The sequence below is a fragment of the Erinaceus europaeus genome, chromosome 13 (assembly GCF_950295315.1).
Source record: "Erinaceus europaeus chromosome 13, mEriEur2.1, whole genome shotgun sequence".
Lineage (NCBI taxonomy): Eukaryota > Metazoa > Chordata > Mammalia > Eulipotyphla > Erinaceidae > Erinaceus > Erinaceus europaeus.
The window spans coordinates 3,673,287-3,687,893 of record NC_080174.1 but is presented as its reverse complement, the minus strand read 5'-3'; the positions used below and the strand labels follow the sequence as shown (position 1 = coordinate 3,687,893).

The 14,607-nt window shown below is 61.1% G+C and overlaps 1 protein-coding gene across 4 annotated transcripts in view; it reads left to right on the top strand.

Annotated features, from left to right (window-relative positions):
• Positions 1-14,607, top strand: part of RPS6KA2 (ribosomal protein S6 kinase A2) — a 130,366-nt gene that overhangs the window by 105,671 nt on the left and 10,088 nt on the right. For all 4 annotated transcript variants that reach the window (XM_060205148.1, XM_060205150.1, XM_060205151.1 and 1 more), the window contains 7 exons: positions 2,329-2,417; positions 5,355-5,419; positions 6,603-6,705; positions 8,179-8,309; positions 9,003-9,128; positions 11,250-11,339; positions 12,144-12,302. In XM_060205148.1, coding sequence (XP_060061131.1) covers positions 2,329-2,417; positions 5,355-5,419; positions 6,603-6,705; positions 8,179-8,309; positions 9,003-9,128; positions 11,250-11,339; positions 12,144-12,302 — 763 coding nt within the window. The remainder of the gene's footprint in view (positions 1-2,328; positions 2,418-5,354; positions 5,420-6,602; positions 6,706-8,178; positions 8,310-9,002; positions 9,129-11,249; positions 11,340-12,143; positions 12,303-14,607) is intronic.

Sequence of the window (14,607 nt, the reverse complement as noted above, 5' to 3'; positions counted from 1 at the left end):
TGTGTGTGAGTGTGTGTATATACCTGTGTGTGCGTGTGTGTGTACCTGTATGTGAGTGTGTGTGTACCTGTGAGTGAGTGTGTGTACCTGTGAGTGTGTATATACCTGTGTGTGAGTGTGTATTTGTACTTGTGAGTGTGTATATACCTGTGTGTGTGTACCTGTGTGTGAGTGTATGTGTACCTGTGAGTGTGTATATACCTGTGTGTGTGTCTGTACCTGTGTGTGTATACCTGTGTGTGAGTATGTATTTGTACTTGTGAGTGTGTATATACCTGTATGTGTACCTGTATGTGAGTGTGTGTGTGTACCTGTGAGTGTGTGTGTACCTGTGAGTGAATGTACCTGTGAGTGTGTATATACATGTGTGTGAGTGTGTGTGTGTACCTGTGTGTGAGTGAGTGTGGGTGTGGACCTGTGAGTGTGTGTGTGTGTGTGTGTGTGTGTGTATGTGTGTGTGTGTACCTGTGTGTATGGGCCTGTGAGTGAGTGTGTGTACCTGTGAGAGTGTGTGTGTGCACCTCTGTGTGTGTGTGTACCTGTGAGTGTGTGGGTATGGGTGTACCTGTGTGTCAGTGAGTGTGTGTGTACCTGTATGTGAGTGTGTGTGCACCTGTGTGTGATTGTGTGTGTACCTGTGTGTGTACCTGTGAGTGAGTGTGTACCTGTGTGTGAGTGTGTGTGTGTGTGTGTACCTGTGTGTGTGTGTTTACTTGTGTGTATGTACCTGTGTATGAGTGTGTATACCTGTGTGTGTGTACCTGTGTATGTTGGTACCTGTGAATGAGTGTGTGTGTACCTGTGAGTGTGTGTGTACCTGTGAATGAGTGTGTGTATACCTGTGTGCGAGTGAGTGTGTACCTGTGTGTGTTTACTTGTGTGTGTGTACCTGTGTATGAGTGTGTGTATACCTGTGTGTGTGTGTGTACCTGTGTATGTTGGTACCTGTGAATGAGTGTGTGTGTGTGTGTGTGTGTGTGTGTACCTGTGAGTGAGTGTGTGTGTGTGCACCCCGTGCTCGGCCCCTCTGTCCGTTCTCCCCTAGAGAGATCAGGCCTCCAGAAGCCTCCACCCCACCGTGGAGGGGACCCCAAACACAGCACGTCGCTGCCCCCCCCCCACCCTTTGTTCTTGCCATCTTGGAAGAGTTTCTGTGGTCCCTGGCTTCATGTGACAAACACCACAGAAGAAGCAAAAAACCCCTAATGTTCTCAGTGACTTTCTTTCAGGTGAAAGAGATCCGAACACTGTTCTGCTGTGCCTTTTTACTTTTTAAACATATTTTATTTCTTTAATTTTATTTTTTACTGGGGGAATTAATGGTGTACAGTCAACAATAAATACAGTTGCTGGTCCATTTGTAACGCTCCTCAGTTCTCTACAAAACACTCTTCCCCCAGCCCAGGTCCTCCTCCACCATCAGCACCAGGACCTGAAAGGTTCCCCTCTCACCCCAGAGTCCTTTACTTTGGTGCAGTATATCAACTCCAGTCCAAGTCCTGCTCTGTGCTTCCCCTTCTGTTCTGATGTCTCCACTTCTGTCCATGAGTGAGAGCATCCCATCTTCACCCTTCTCTTTCTGGCTGACCTCACTTCACAGGATGCCTTCAAGCTCCATCCAAGATGAGGTGAAGAAGGTGACTCCATCATTCTTAGTAGTATTCCATTGTGTATCTAGACCACAACTTTTCCAGCCACTCATCTGTTATTGGACACCTGGGTTACTTCCAGGTTTGGGCTGTTACACATTGTGCTGCTGTGAACATATGTGTACACAGATCTTTCTGGATGGGTGTGTTGGGGTCCTTAGGATCTGTCCCCAGGAGAGGAATTGCAGGGTCACAGGGCAGGTCCACTTCTAGCCTTCTGAGAGTCTCCAGACTGCTCTGCACAGGGGCTGGACCACTGACACTCCCACCAGCAGTGCAGGAGGCTCCTTTGTCCCCACAGCCTCTCCAGCATGTGTTGTCACTGTCCTTCCTGAGGTCTGGCATCTTCACAGGAGTGGAGTGTTGTGCTCTCCTACTGCTAATGTTCTATTATCTTAGCTCTGTTATTATTCTTTAATTCAGCTCCTGGGCCACCTTCCTGGCCCAACGTCTCTGTGTGTTATTTCTTTAAGAGACGCCAAAGCACGGCTCCCAGGTGACGCTGGGACTCTACCCCAAGGCCTCAGCACACAGGCCAGCACTCCAGGGCCGAGCCTTCTCCATAGCATCTGTGTGTTTTGTCCAGTGGGTCTGAGCACCGCTGCTCTGAGTGTCTGCACCTGGAGGTGCAGGTGTGGAGTCCAGGTGTGGGAGAGCTCACCCTGCCCCCGTCTTCCAGGGCCAAGCTGGGCATGCCTCAGTTTCTCAGCGTGGAAGCCCAGGGCCTGCTGAGGGCGCTCTTCAAGCGGAACCCCTGCAACCGGCTGGGTGAGAGGCCAGGGGACGCGGGACATGGGGCATGGGCAGCAGGGAGAGGGACTTGCCCAGGGAAGCCGTGGCCTCCAGGTTTTGAAGGGTCGGGGGTCTCCAGCACGGCTGGAAGTGCAGATGGTGGGATCCCAGGACAGGAGGCCCTGCCACAGAGCCTGGGTCACTAAGTGCCTCCCAGATTCCATGTCCACCAGCCCTTCCCTCTCCCTCCTCCCAAGAGGCTTCTGTCCTGCTTATGGGGGCTGGTTCACCCTGTGGGGGCTGGTTCACCCTATGGGGGCTGGTTCACCCTGTAGGGACTGGTTCACCCTATGGGGGCTGGTTCACCCTGTGGGGACTGATTCACCCTGCGGAGGCTGGTTCACCCTGCGGGGGCTGGTTCACCCTGTGGGGGCTGGTTCACCCTATGAGTACTAGTTCACTCTGGGGGACTGGTTCACCCTATGAGTACTAGTTTAATCTGGGGGGCTGGTTCATCCTATGAGTACTAGTTTACTCTGGGGGCTTGTTCACCCTATGAGTACTAGTTTACTCTGGGGGCTGGTTCACCCTATGAGTACTAGTTTACTCTGGGGGGCTGGTTCACCCTATGAGTGCTAGTTTACTCTGGGGGCTGGTTCACCCTATGAGTACTAGTTTACTCTGGGGGACTGGTTCACCCTATGGGGGCTGGTTCACCCTATGAGTACTAGTTCACCCTGTGGAGGCTGGTTCACCCTATGAGTACTAGTTTACTCTGGGGGGCTGGTTCACCCTATGGGGGCTGGTTCACCCTATGAGTACTACTAGTTCACCCTGTGGAGGCTGGTTCACCCTATAAGTACTAGTTTACTCTGGGGGCTGGTTCACCCTATGAGTACTAGTTTACTCTGGGGGGCTGGTTCATCCTATGAGTACTAGTTTACTCTGGGGGGCTGGGTCACCCTATGAGTACTAGTTTACTCTTTTGGGGCTGGTTCACTCTATGAGTACTAGTTTACTCTGGGGGCTGGTTCACCCTATGAGTACTAGTTTACTCTGGGGGCTGGTTCACCCTATGAATATTAGTTTACTCTGGGGGCTGGTTCACCCTATGAGTACTAGTTTACTCTGGGGGGCTGGTTCACCCTGTGAGTACTAGTTCACTCTGGGGGTTGGTTCACCCTATGAGTACTAGTTTACTCTGGGGGCTGGTTCACCCTATGAGTACTAGTTCACTCTGGGGGTTGGTTCACCCTATGAGTACTAGTTTACTCTAGAGGCTGGTTCACCCTGTGGGTACTAGTTCACCCTATGTAGGCTGGTTCACCCTATGAGTACTAGTTTACTCTGGGGGGCTGGTTCACCCTATGAGTACTAGTTTACTCTGGGGGGCTGGTTCACCCTATGAGTACTAGTTTACTCTGGGGGCTGGTCCACCCTATGAGTACTAGTTTACTCTGGGGGCTGGTTCACCCTGATGTTGGGGGCCAGAAGGGTCAGGGAACAGGACTCTGATCTCCAGGGCCTGGGGTGACAGCCCACACACCCCCAGGTCTGTCCTTCGGGTGAAGGGCTGAGTCATCAACTGGGTGACCCCTCCCTCAGCCGCCGCCCCACCGCCAGGGAGGGACAGAGTTCTGGTGTGGCAGGGGGAGGGGGCTTTCTCTGGACACGAAGCCCCCGGAGCTGCCCCAGAGCCCGGGACAAAGCCTGGTGTCACGGTAAAAGCCACACTGGCCCTCACGCCACTCCCGAGGGGACATGACCAGCTGCCGGGGTGGCAAGGCCCTGGCACACACAGCTCTGCGGGTGCCCCTTCCCTGGCCCAGTGACTTCACTCCATGCTCAGAGAGACGGGAGATGGCGGTAGGGCCGGGCTGAGCTGCCACTGCACAAACCACAGGGCTCAGGAGAGGGAGCAGACGGGGCTGGGGCTGGAGCGGCACCTCTGGGGACACAGATGACCCGCCTCCCAAATCCCAGACACTCGCCGTGGACTCCGAGTGGGAGAGCGTCCTCATCTGTCCCCTCTGCCGTCCCCCCCACGCAGTCCTCCTCCTCCAGGGCTGTGTGCTGCCTGGTTCCAGAGGTCAAGGGGTGAGGAGTCCGAGCTCTGAGGGCCCATCAATCAAGGGACAGGGTTGCTCAGCCAGCCGGGAGGGGGCTCAGGTCTCGAGTTTGACCCCTGGCATCTCGTGTGCCCGAGGAATGTTCTTACTCCCCTCCTGCTCTCCCCCCCTTTCTCCTCCTTTTTCTAGCTGCTCTGACTCTCCTTCTCCTCCTCCTCCTCCTCCTAATTCTCTCTCTCCTTCTCCAGTGCCACCTCCTCCTTCTCTGTTATAAATAAGAATTATTTTCCAAGAGGCGACTGCTGCAGGGAGGGGTTTGCAGGTGCCAGCAGCCTGAGGAGATTAGAGTCAAGTCTCCCCCACAGCTCAGCCTCCCCCAGGCCTGGGGTTCGAGGGAAGGAGGAAGAGCAGGGTCCCGAGAGGAGGTGGCCGTCCAGTCCCCAGGATCCAGCTGGCTTCAGGGAAGTGACAAGGCCCCCTGCACAGTTACCAGGCCCGGGCACGCAGTCCCCTACAGGACTCAGTGCCCGGCACCCTCTGCGGGCCAGCCTCCATGTCTCCCAGAGGTGTGGGCTGGGCTTCCCTCCCGTGCCCCCCACCAAGTGGACCCCATGCAGGAGGACACTCATTATCCCCGAGCCGAGCACAGGGGTGAGGAGAGACAGGTACAAGTGTCGGCTTCCGAGGGTGGCGGTTCCCAGGGACATGGGATGGGGCAGAGCAGCTGGTCTTTGGTCCAAGCACCTCAGACAGAGGAAGGGGCCTGGGTCTCTGTCCATCCAGCATGAGGCTGGGCCCAGCCTCCCTGTCCAGAGCCAGTGGCCTCTGGGGGCTTCTTCCCTGAGCCACCCTGCAGTTCCCTGACCCTCGCCCAGGGCCACGCTTACTGAGCCCTCCGTGACAGGTGCCGGCACCGACGGGGTGGAGGAGATAAAGAGGCATCCTTTCTTCGTCACCATTGACTGGAACGTGAGTGACACCCGGTCCCCACGGAGCATGGATGTTGGGGTGGCGGCTGTCCCCGGAGGAGGGCTCTCTGGCTCTGCTGGAAGCTTCTGGAAGGGCGGTGTGACTATGCTTCCCCCAATCCGCATTCTGAGTCCATTTCTCTCGCCGCTCTGGCCAGCAGGTGTGGCCCCTTCTAAGAACGGAAGGTTTTGCTTTTCTCTTGCTCTTCACTTGGGGTCAGCTCTGTGTAGTGTTTTTGTTTGTTTGTTTGTTTGTTTTGTTTTTGCCTCCAGGGTTATTGCTGGGCTCGGTGCCTGCACCATGAATCCACCGCTCCTGGAGGCCATTTTTCCCCCTTTTGTTGCCCTTGTTGTTGTAACCTTGTTGTGGTGATTCATTGTTGTTGTTGGATAGGACAGAGAGAAATGGAGAGAGGAGGGGAAGACAGAGAGGAGGAGAGAAAGACAGACACCTGCAGACCTGCTTCACCGCCTGTGAAGCGACTCCCCTGCAGGTGGGGAGCCGGGATCTCAGACCGGGATCCTTCTACCGGTCCTTGTGCTTTGCACCACGTGCGCTTAACCTGCTGTGCTACCACCCAACCCCCTCTGCTCTCTCTTTTCTCTCTCTCCTCTCTCCCCCTTTATCCTCTCTCTCTTTCTCTTCACCTGTCTTTTTCTCTCTCTTTCCACTCTCCTCTCTCTTCTCTCTCTCCCCTTATCTCTTTCTCTCCCCCCTTCTCCTCTTTCTCTTCCCCTCTCTTTCCTCTCTCTCTCTCCTCTCCCCCCCATTAGAGAAAGGCCAGTACCCAGCCACTCAGGCAGCATCCACTAGTCACAGAGAGCTGCCGCCTGTCCCCTCAGCTCCATGGGAGGGGACATCACTCCGTTGCAGAAGTCAGAGTCCATTGACTCAGATCGCCCCCCTTCGCCTCTGAGGAGGCTGGCTGTTGTGGGTTGGAATGAAGCCAGGAGCAGGATTTGGGGGCAGTGAGGAGGCCCCCTGATCTCCCCGCCTCCAGAGCCCTCAGCCTCCCTCCCAGAGCAAAGCAGGTCCTGACTCTCCATCAGCAGGGAGGGTCTGGGCCGGCACTCCTCGGGGTGTGCAGAACTGAGGGGTCATGTCTGCCCGCCCCGCCACCACCCCACCCCCCCCACCCCCCCACCCCCCCCCCCGCCATCAGCCTGTCTTCTTCCTGCCACAGAAACTCTACCGGGGGGAGATCAAACCGCCCTTCAAGCCGGCCGTGGGCAGGCCAGAGGACACTTTCCACTTTGACCCTGAGTTCACGGCACGGACCCCCACAGGTGAGGGGGGGGCAGGCCTGGGGGCTGGTACCAGACAGCCAAGTTGCCGGCCAGTGTGCTTCCTGGAGCAGCGCCGTCTGCCAGGCTCCGCTTCAGCTCCAGGCTCTGCTCTCAGCCCCAGGGTTCCTCCAGCAAGGTCCTGGCTTCGAGCCCCAGCACCACGTGGAGAAGCCATGGCAGTACCGGGGGAGCTCTGTGGGCGGCTGAGCCAGACCCCTCTGGGTGCGTGTGTCTCTCTCAGCAAAGAATGAAACCCTACTGAGGGTGCTGCCTGCAGTGTCATGTGGGCTTCATGGCCCAGGCTTTGTCCCCAGGACCTCACAAGTATTGACTGACTGATGGTCAAAGAAAAGGGAGATAGGCCAGGGAGACAGCATAACGGCTCTGCAAAAGACTCTCGTGCCTGAGGCTCTGAGCGCCCAGGTTCAATCCCCAGCACCAACATCAGCCAGAGCTGAGCAGGGGCTCTGGGCTCTGTCTCTCTCGCACACGCACACGCACACTCTGTCTTTGGATTCAGCCTCTGGCCTTTTTCCCCTCCCTGAAATTAGGGAGTAGAAATGAAAGCTTGAGGGGCTGAGTGACGGCCACCTGGCTGAGTGCACACGCTACAGTGGACAAGGACCCGGGTTCAGGCCCCTGCTCCCCACCTGCGGGGGGAGGGGGGTTCACAGGAGGTGAAGCAGAGCTACTGGTGTCTGTCTCTCTCTCTTCCTCTCTATTTCCCTCTCCCCTCTCGATTTCTGACTGTCTCTCTCCAGTCAGTAAAGATGATTTTTAGGGAGTTGAGCTGTAGTGCAGCGGGTTAAGCGCAGGTGGCTCAAAGTCCAAGGACCAGTGTAAGGATCCCGGTTCGAGCCCCCGGCTCCCCACCTGCAGGGGAGTCGCTTCACAGGCGGTGAAGCAGGTCTGCAGGTGTCTGTCTTTCTCTCCCCTTCTCTGTCTTCCCCTCCTCTCTCCATTTCTCTCTGTCCTATCCAACAACGACGGCAACAACAATAAAACAGCAAGGGCAACAAGAGAAAATAAATAAATAAATATTTTTTAAAAGATGATGTTTAAAAAAGAAAAATTTTAAAAAACCAGAGATGCAGACTCACACATGCAAACACACAGATATACACACAAGCACACAGACACAGAACCACAGACACACAGACACATGCTCAGACACAGAGACCCACTGCACAGAGAGACATACATACAGAGAGACAGAGAGACACACGCCGGGTGCACAGACATCAAAGCTGCAGGCTGAACACCGCCAGGCCTCAAGAGCGGCTTCCCACACAGGGTTCCGACCCCCGTGAACTGGTTCACACACAGTGAGCCCCAGGGTGGGGGTAGTCAGGCCCGGGAAGCTGCTCCGAGACGCTGGAGGCCCTCTGTCCACCCTGTGCCTGGGGTCTAACAGGGCCTGCCTGGTGCTGCCTGCTCCCACTGAGGCCTACCGCCCCCACCCACCCCCCGCAGATTCTCCAGACATGCCCCCCAGCGCCAACGCACACCACCTATTCCGCGGATTCAGCTTTGTGGCCTCGAGTCTGGGGCAGGAGCCGTCTCAGCAGGACGCCCAGCGGGCCTCGGTGCACCCCATCGTGCAGGTAACGGGACCTGCCCAGTGTCAGCCAGGGCCGGGCAGGCAGGGCCAGCAGGGGGGACAGGCCTCTCCTGCGCCAGGTTCCTGGGGGTCTCTGGGGGGACTCTGACAGGATGTCCGTCCCTGCATCACAGGTAGGGAGGCGACACAGCCCAAGGAGGGGTCAGCGCTGTGGCCCTGCCCAGCACACCAGCGTCCCCAGACGTCCTCACCACAAGGGCCAGGCTGGTGCCCAAGACTGGTTCCTTGTGGCGGCTTTTTCCTGTCCTCACACACCCAGGAGGGGTGGGGGCGGGAGGGGACACCCCTGTTTGTCCCCAGGTCATTGTCCTCTCAGTCTGGGGTGCGGGCAGGGCCGTGGGCTCCGGGCATTTCTCCCTGTGACCCCAGGGGACCACACACACGTGCGTCTCCTTGGTGACCTTCCGTCTCTGCTGAGGGGCCGTGTCTACAGGCCAGGGACCGCTGGCAGGGGCCACGTGGTCCTGAGTCAGATGTGGACGCCAGACCCCACTCTGCACATGAGCTGCAGCCCCCCACCCCACCCCCACATCCCGCCCCCCAGATCTGGGGAGATTCAGGACCGCCACAACGCGGGGTTCCCAGCCCGCAGCCCCTGAGCCCCATTCCCGCGGCACAGCTGTGGGTCTGGAGTGGGCTCCCCTCACCCGCTTGCCCCCCTCACCCTACCCTGCAGCAGCTGCACGGGAACAACGTCCACTTCGCCGATGGCTACGAGGCCAAGGAGGACATCGGCGTGGGCTCCTACTCCGTGTGCAGGCGCTGCGTGCACAAGACCACCGAGGCCGAGTACGCCGTGAAGGTGGGTGTGGGGGCCGGGGTGCGGGACCCCCCACCCCCAGCTCAAACGCCGAGGAAAGACGTCGTTCTGCCATGGGGTGTGCCCATCCTGCACGGCTCACCTCGGGCTCTGGAGATAGCTCCATAGGGCACACTCCACGGTGTGGGAGGACCTGGGTCCGAGCCTCTGGGAGCACCCTGCACGGTCCCCTGCACGTCCCCGGAGTAGAGGGCCGGTCCCCGGAGTAGAGGCCCTGGAGTAGAGGCCCTGGAGTAGAGAGCCCCGGAGTAGAGGGCTGGTCCCCGGAGTAGAGGCGCCTGGAGTAGAGGGCTGGTCCCCAGAGTAGAGGCCCCAGAGTAGAGGGCCAGTCCCCGGATTAGAGGCGCCTGGAGTAGAGGGCCAGTCCCCGGAGTAGAGGGCCCTGGAGTAGAGGCCCCTGGAGTAGAGGACTGGTCCCCGGAGTAGAGGTGCCTGGAGTCGAGGGCTGGTCCCCGGAGTTTTGGGCCCCAGAGTAGAGAGACCCAGAGTAGAGGGCTGGGCCCCCGAGTCAAGGGCCCTGGAGTAGAGGGCCAGTCCCCAGAGTAGAGGGCCAGTCCCCGGAGTAGAGGGCCCTGGAGTAGAGGGCCAGTCCCCGGAGTAGAGGGCCCCGGAGTCGAGGGCTGGTCCCCGGAGTAGAGGTGCCTGGAGTAGAGGGCTGGTCCCCGGAGTATTGGGCCCCGGAGTAGAGAGACCCAGAGTAGAGGGCTGGGCCCCGGAGTCGAGGGCCCCGGAGTAGAGAGACCCAGAGTAGTGGGCTGGGCCCCGGAGTCGAGGGCCCCGGAGTAGAGAGACCCAGAGTAGAGGGCTGGGCCCCGGAGTAGAGAGACCCAGAGTAGAGGGCTGGGCCCTGGAGTCGAGGGCCCTGGAGTCGAGGGCCAGTCCCCGGAGTCGAGGGCTCGTCCCGGAGTCGAGGGCCGTCTCTCCTCTCCCTCCCTCGCTCTCTATCTGAAGTTGAACGGAACTTAGAAAGCCCACCAGGAGAAGGCTTGAGGCTAAATAAGTAAATAAATATCAGTAATGAGATCACCCTCCGAGTCAGAGGCACTTCCTGCTCTGTGCAGGCCTGAGGTGCTAGGCCCCAGGGAGTGGCCACAGAGGGTCACACACAGAGGGGGAGCCATGGGCCTCAGTGCTCTCCCCCCTCCTCCTCTCCCTTCCCTCACCTCCCTCTTCCCCCCTTCCTCCCCTCCTCTTCCCCTCCTCTTGCTCCTGGTCTTTCTTTTTCTCCCTCCCCCTCCTCCACCTCTCCCCTCCTTCCCCTCCCCTCCTTCCCCTCCCCTCCTGGGTGAGGGGCTGCTGTCTTTCTATCTCTGTGAGCAGGGCCACCCAGCAGACACCCCATTCTGCAGGGGTCCCTGAGACCGGCGTCTGGAGACTCTGGATCAGGCTGGGACACAGCAGCAGGGCCCCCTCCATGTCCTGGCTACTCTGTCTCACTTGATGGTACAGAGAGGAGGGGAGAGAGGGAGGGAGAGAGACACCCCAGCCCTATCTCACCACTCCTGAGCTTCCCCCCTGCAAGTGAGGAGCAGGGGCTTGAACCCGGTCCTTGGGCCTGGTGACACGTGCGCTCTGAGTGTGCCTCCGCCCGGCCCCTGAAGTCCTGAGTGAACAGCAGCTGGGGGCAGGGTCTGCGCTCGGGTCCCTGGGGTGCTCCGGGCACTTGTCCACAGGGACCAGGCAGGGCGCCTGCCGCCGGCCCCCCCTCCCCACAGTGAGGAGCATCCTGATGCAGGGGCTCGTGGGGGTGACACCAGGTGACCCACATTGGGGACGGGGCAGGGGGCTTGCTGCCTCCTGTCCTGTCAGAGGTGATGTGACTGGCAGCCGGGACACCCACAGCAGGACAGACAGCCGTGTCCGTGTCCCTCCTAGGAGGGGGCGGGACTGGTCGCAGGGCCGGGCATGTCAGAGGAGTCTGTGTGGGACGGGGGGGTGGCGGTGCCGGCAGCCCTGGGACTGGCACAGTGCTTCCCGCTATGTGTGCCCGGTGCCACCACCACCAGAGCCCCCCAGTCTCACGTCTAGCTGCAGGCTGTAGCAGCGTGTGAGCTGGCATGCAGGGAGGAGATGGTCTGCAGTGCCCCCCCCCCCCCGTTTCAGATCATCGACAAGAGCAGGAGAGACCCCTCGGAGGAGATTGACATCCTCCTGCGCTACGGCCAGCACCCCAACATCATCTCCCTCAAAGACGTGAGTGTGCCCGTATCTGCCCATCTCTGTGCCCATCTCTGCCCATCTCTGTGCCCGTCTCTGCCCATCTCTGTGCCCATCTCTGCTCCGGTCTCCGCCTGTCTCTGTGCCCGTCTCTGCTCTGGTCTCCGCCTGTCTCTGTGTCTACTGAAGCTGGCCAGGGCTGTTTTCTGGGGTGCTCCCCTGCCCCAGAGCTACATGCCAGCCCACCCTCCCCCCATAAGGCGGGTGCCCGTCTGAAAGAGGAGACTGTGGCTAGCAGGGTCCCAGCCCCCCAGCTCATCCCCCGTCCTGGGCCACAGAGAGCCAGGAGCAGGCTCCAGGCTGCAGGCCATGTGCGTCTCCATGGCACCATGAGGGTCCTTGTCCCTGGCAGGGACCACCCCCCAGCCTGTGTTGTGAGTCTGTGCGCAGCTCACTCTGGCCTGGAACCAGGTCAGCTCCACGAGGAGCCAGCCCCCCACCCCGACACCCTCACACTGCAGACACTCCAGCAGAGAGAGGCTGTCCCTGGTGAGCGGGACCCCCAAGCACTGTGTCCACAAGCCCAAGGAAGCAGGGCTCAGCCCCTCCAGCTCACAGGCCCAGGTCAGCTTCTGTGACCCACCGGGGAGGGTCGGGGTCCTGAATGCCAGGCAAGCCAGCCGCCAGGGGGTGGCCCCGCCAGTGACCCCCAGGCAGAAGGGTCCTTGTGGGGGGGGATCCGAATCCGAGCAAGTTCTCCTCAGCCCCCCGGAAACCGGTGGAGCTGGGGGTGCAGGGGTGGGGCCGGGGCCGGTTCCCCCTGAGCGGCCGTGCCCACAGGTGTATGACGAGGGCCAGCACGTGTACCTGGTGATGGAGCTGATGCGCGGGGGCGAGCTGCTGGACCGCATCCTGAGACAGCGCTGCTTCTCCGAGCGCGAGGCCTGCGACGTGCTGCACACCATCACTCGAACCCTGGACTACCTGCACTCCCAGGGGGTGAGGGGGTGAGGGGACAGGGCAAGGGGTTGGGGACCCTGGACTCCTGCACTCCCAGGGGTGAGGGGGTGAGGGGACGGGGCAGGGGTGGGGACCCTGGACTCCTGCACTCCCAGGGGTGAGGGGGTGAGGGGACAGGGCAAGGGGTGGGGACCCTGGACTCCCTGCACTCCCAGGGGTGAGGGGGTGAGGGGACGGGGCAAGGGGTTGGGGACCCTGGACTTCTGCACTCCCAGGGGTGAGGGGGTGAGGGGGTGAGGGGACGGGGCAGGGGTGGGGACCCTGGACTCCTGCACTCCCAGGGGTGAGGGGGTGAGGGGACAGGGCAAGGGGTTGGGGACCCTGGACTCCTGCACTCCCAGGGGTGAGGGGGTGAGGGGACGGGGCAGGGGTGGGGACCCTGGACTCCTGCACTCCCAGGGGTGAGGGGGTGAGGGGACGGGGCAGGGGTGGGGACCCTGGACTCCTGCACTCCCAGGGGTGAGGGGGTGAGGGGACGGGGCAGGGGTGGGGCTGGACTCCTGCACTCCCAGGGGTGAGGAGGTGAGGGGACAGGGCAGGGGTGGGGACCCTGGACTCCTGCACTCCCAGGGGTGAGGGGGTGAGGGGACAGGGCAGGGGTGGGGACCCTGGACTCCTGCACTCCCAGGGGGTGAGGGGGTGAGGGGACAGGGCAAGGGGTTGGGGACCCTGGACTCCTGCACTCCCAGGGGTGAGGGGTTGAGGGGACAGGGCAGGGGTGGGGCTGGACTCTGCACTCCCAGGGGTGAGGGGACGGGGCAGGGGTGGGGCTGGACTCCTGCACTCCCAGGGGTGAGGGGGTGAGAGGACGGGGCAGGGGTGGGGACCCTGGACTCCCTGCACTCCCAGGGGTGAGGGGGTGAAGGGACAGGGCAGGGGTGGAGACCCTGGACTCCTGCACTCCCAGGGGTGAGGGGGTGAGGGGACGGGGCAGGGGTGGGGCTGGACTCCTGCACTCCCAGGGGTGAGGGGGTGAGGGGACGGGGCAGGGGTGGGGACCCTGGACTCCTGCACTCCCAGGGGTGAGGGGGTGAGGGGACAGGGCAGGGGTGGGGACCCTGGACTCCTGCACTCCCAGGGGGTGAGGGGGTGAGGGGACAGGGCAAGGGGTTGGGGACCCTGGACTCCTGCACTCCCAGGGGTGAGGGGTTGAGGGGACAGGGCAGGGGTGGGGCTGGACTCTGCACTCCCAGGGGTGAGGGGACGGGGCAGGGGTGGGGCTGGACTCCGGCACTCCCAGGGGTGAGGGGGTGAGAGGACGGGGCAGGGGTGGGGACCCTGGACTCCCTGCACTCCCAGGGGTGAGGGGGTGAGGGGACAGGACAGGGGTGGAGACCCTGGACTCCTGCACTCCCAGGGGTGAGGGGGTGAGGGGACGGGGCAGGGGTGGGGCTGGACTCCTGCACTCCCAGGGGTGAGGGGGTGAGAGGTCGGGGCAGGGGTGGGGACCCTGGACTCCCTGCACTCCCAGGGGTGAGGGGGTGAGGGGACGGGGCAGGGGTGGGGACCCTGGACTCCTGCACTCCCAGGGGTGAGGGGTTGAGGGGACAGGGCAAGGGGTTGGGCTGGACTCCTGCACTCCCAGGGGTGAGGGGTGAGGGGACGGGGCAGGGGTGGGGCTGGACTCCTGCACTCCCAGGGGTGAGGGGTGAGGGGACAGGGCAGGGATGGGGCTGGACTCCTGCACTCCCAGAGGTGTGGGGACCCCGGCCTGGCTGCTCTCCTAGGGAGTTGGGGGGTTGGGTGACCTCCTGTCAGGCAGGGCTGAGTCTGGGTGCAGCAAGGCCTGGTGGGAGGGGTTGCTCCATCCTGCAAACTGCAAGTTCAGGTCTCTGCCCAGCACCCCACCCCACCCCAGGCCACCCCAGGAAGCCCTGGCCCGGCTCTCTCTGAGGACCTGCCCCTCTAGGTACTGGGCACATGCCCATCTCGGTTCATCCCTGTGTCCACCGACCCTGGAGCTGAAGGCCGGCGGCCACTTCTTCCTCCTCAGGCAGACGCTCCTTCACATGTTCATGTGGGATCCTTCACCATGAGGAGGGTGGTCCCGGGTCCCTGCGGCTGAGGGTCCCTGATGCTGGCCCTGCCAGGGGAGTGTGTCCAAGGGGCTGGAGCTCAGCTGGGGGAGAGCACAACTGGCCCTGCCTGAGGGCTTGGGCTGCAGGCCAGACTGTGGGCAGCACCGTGGCCAGCACCCTGGGGCCATGGGCAACACCATGGAAGGCACTACATGGACAGTGGGGTCGCGTCTCCTCTCTCCTGTCTCTCCTGTCCTCAGAAAATA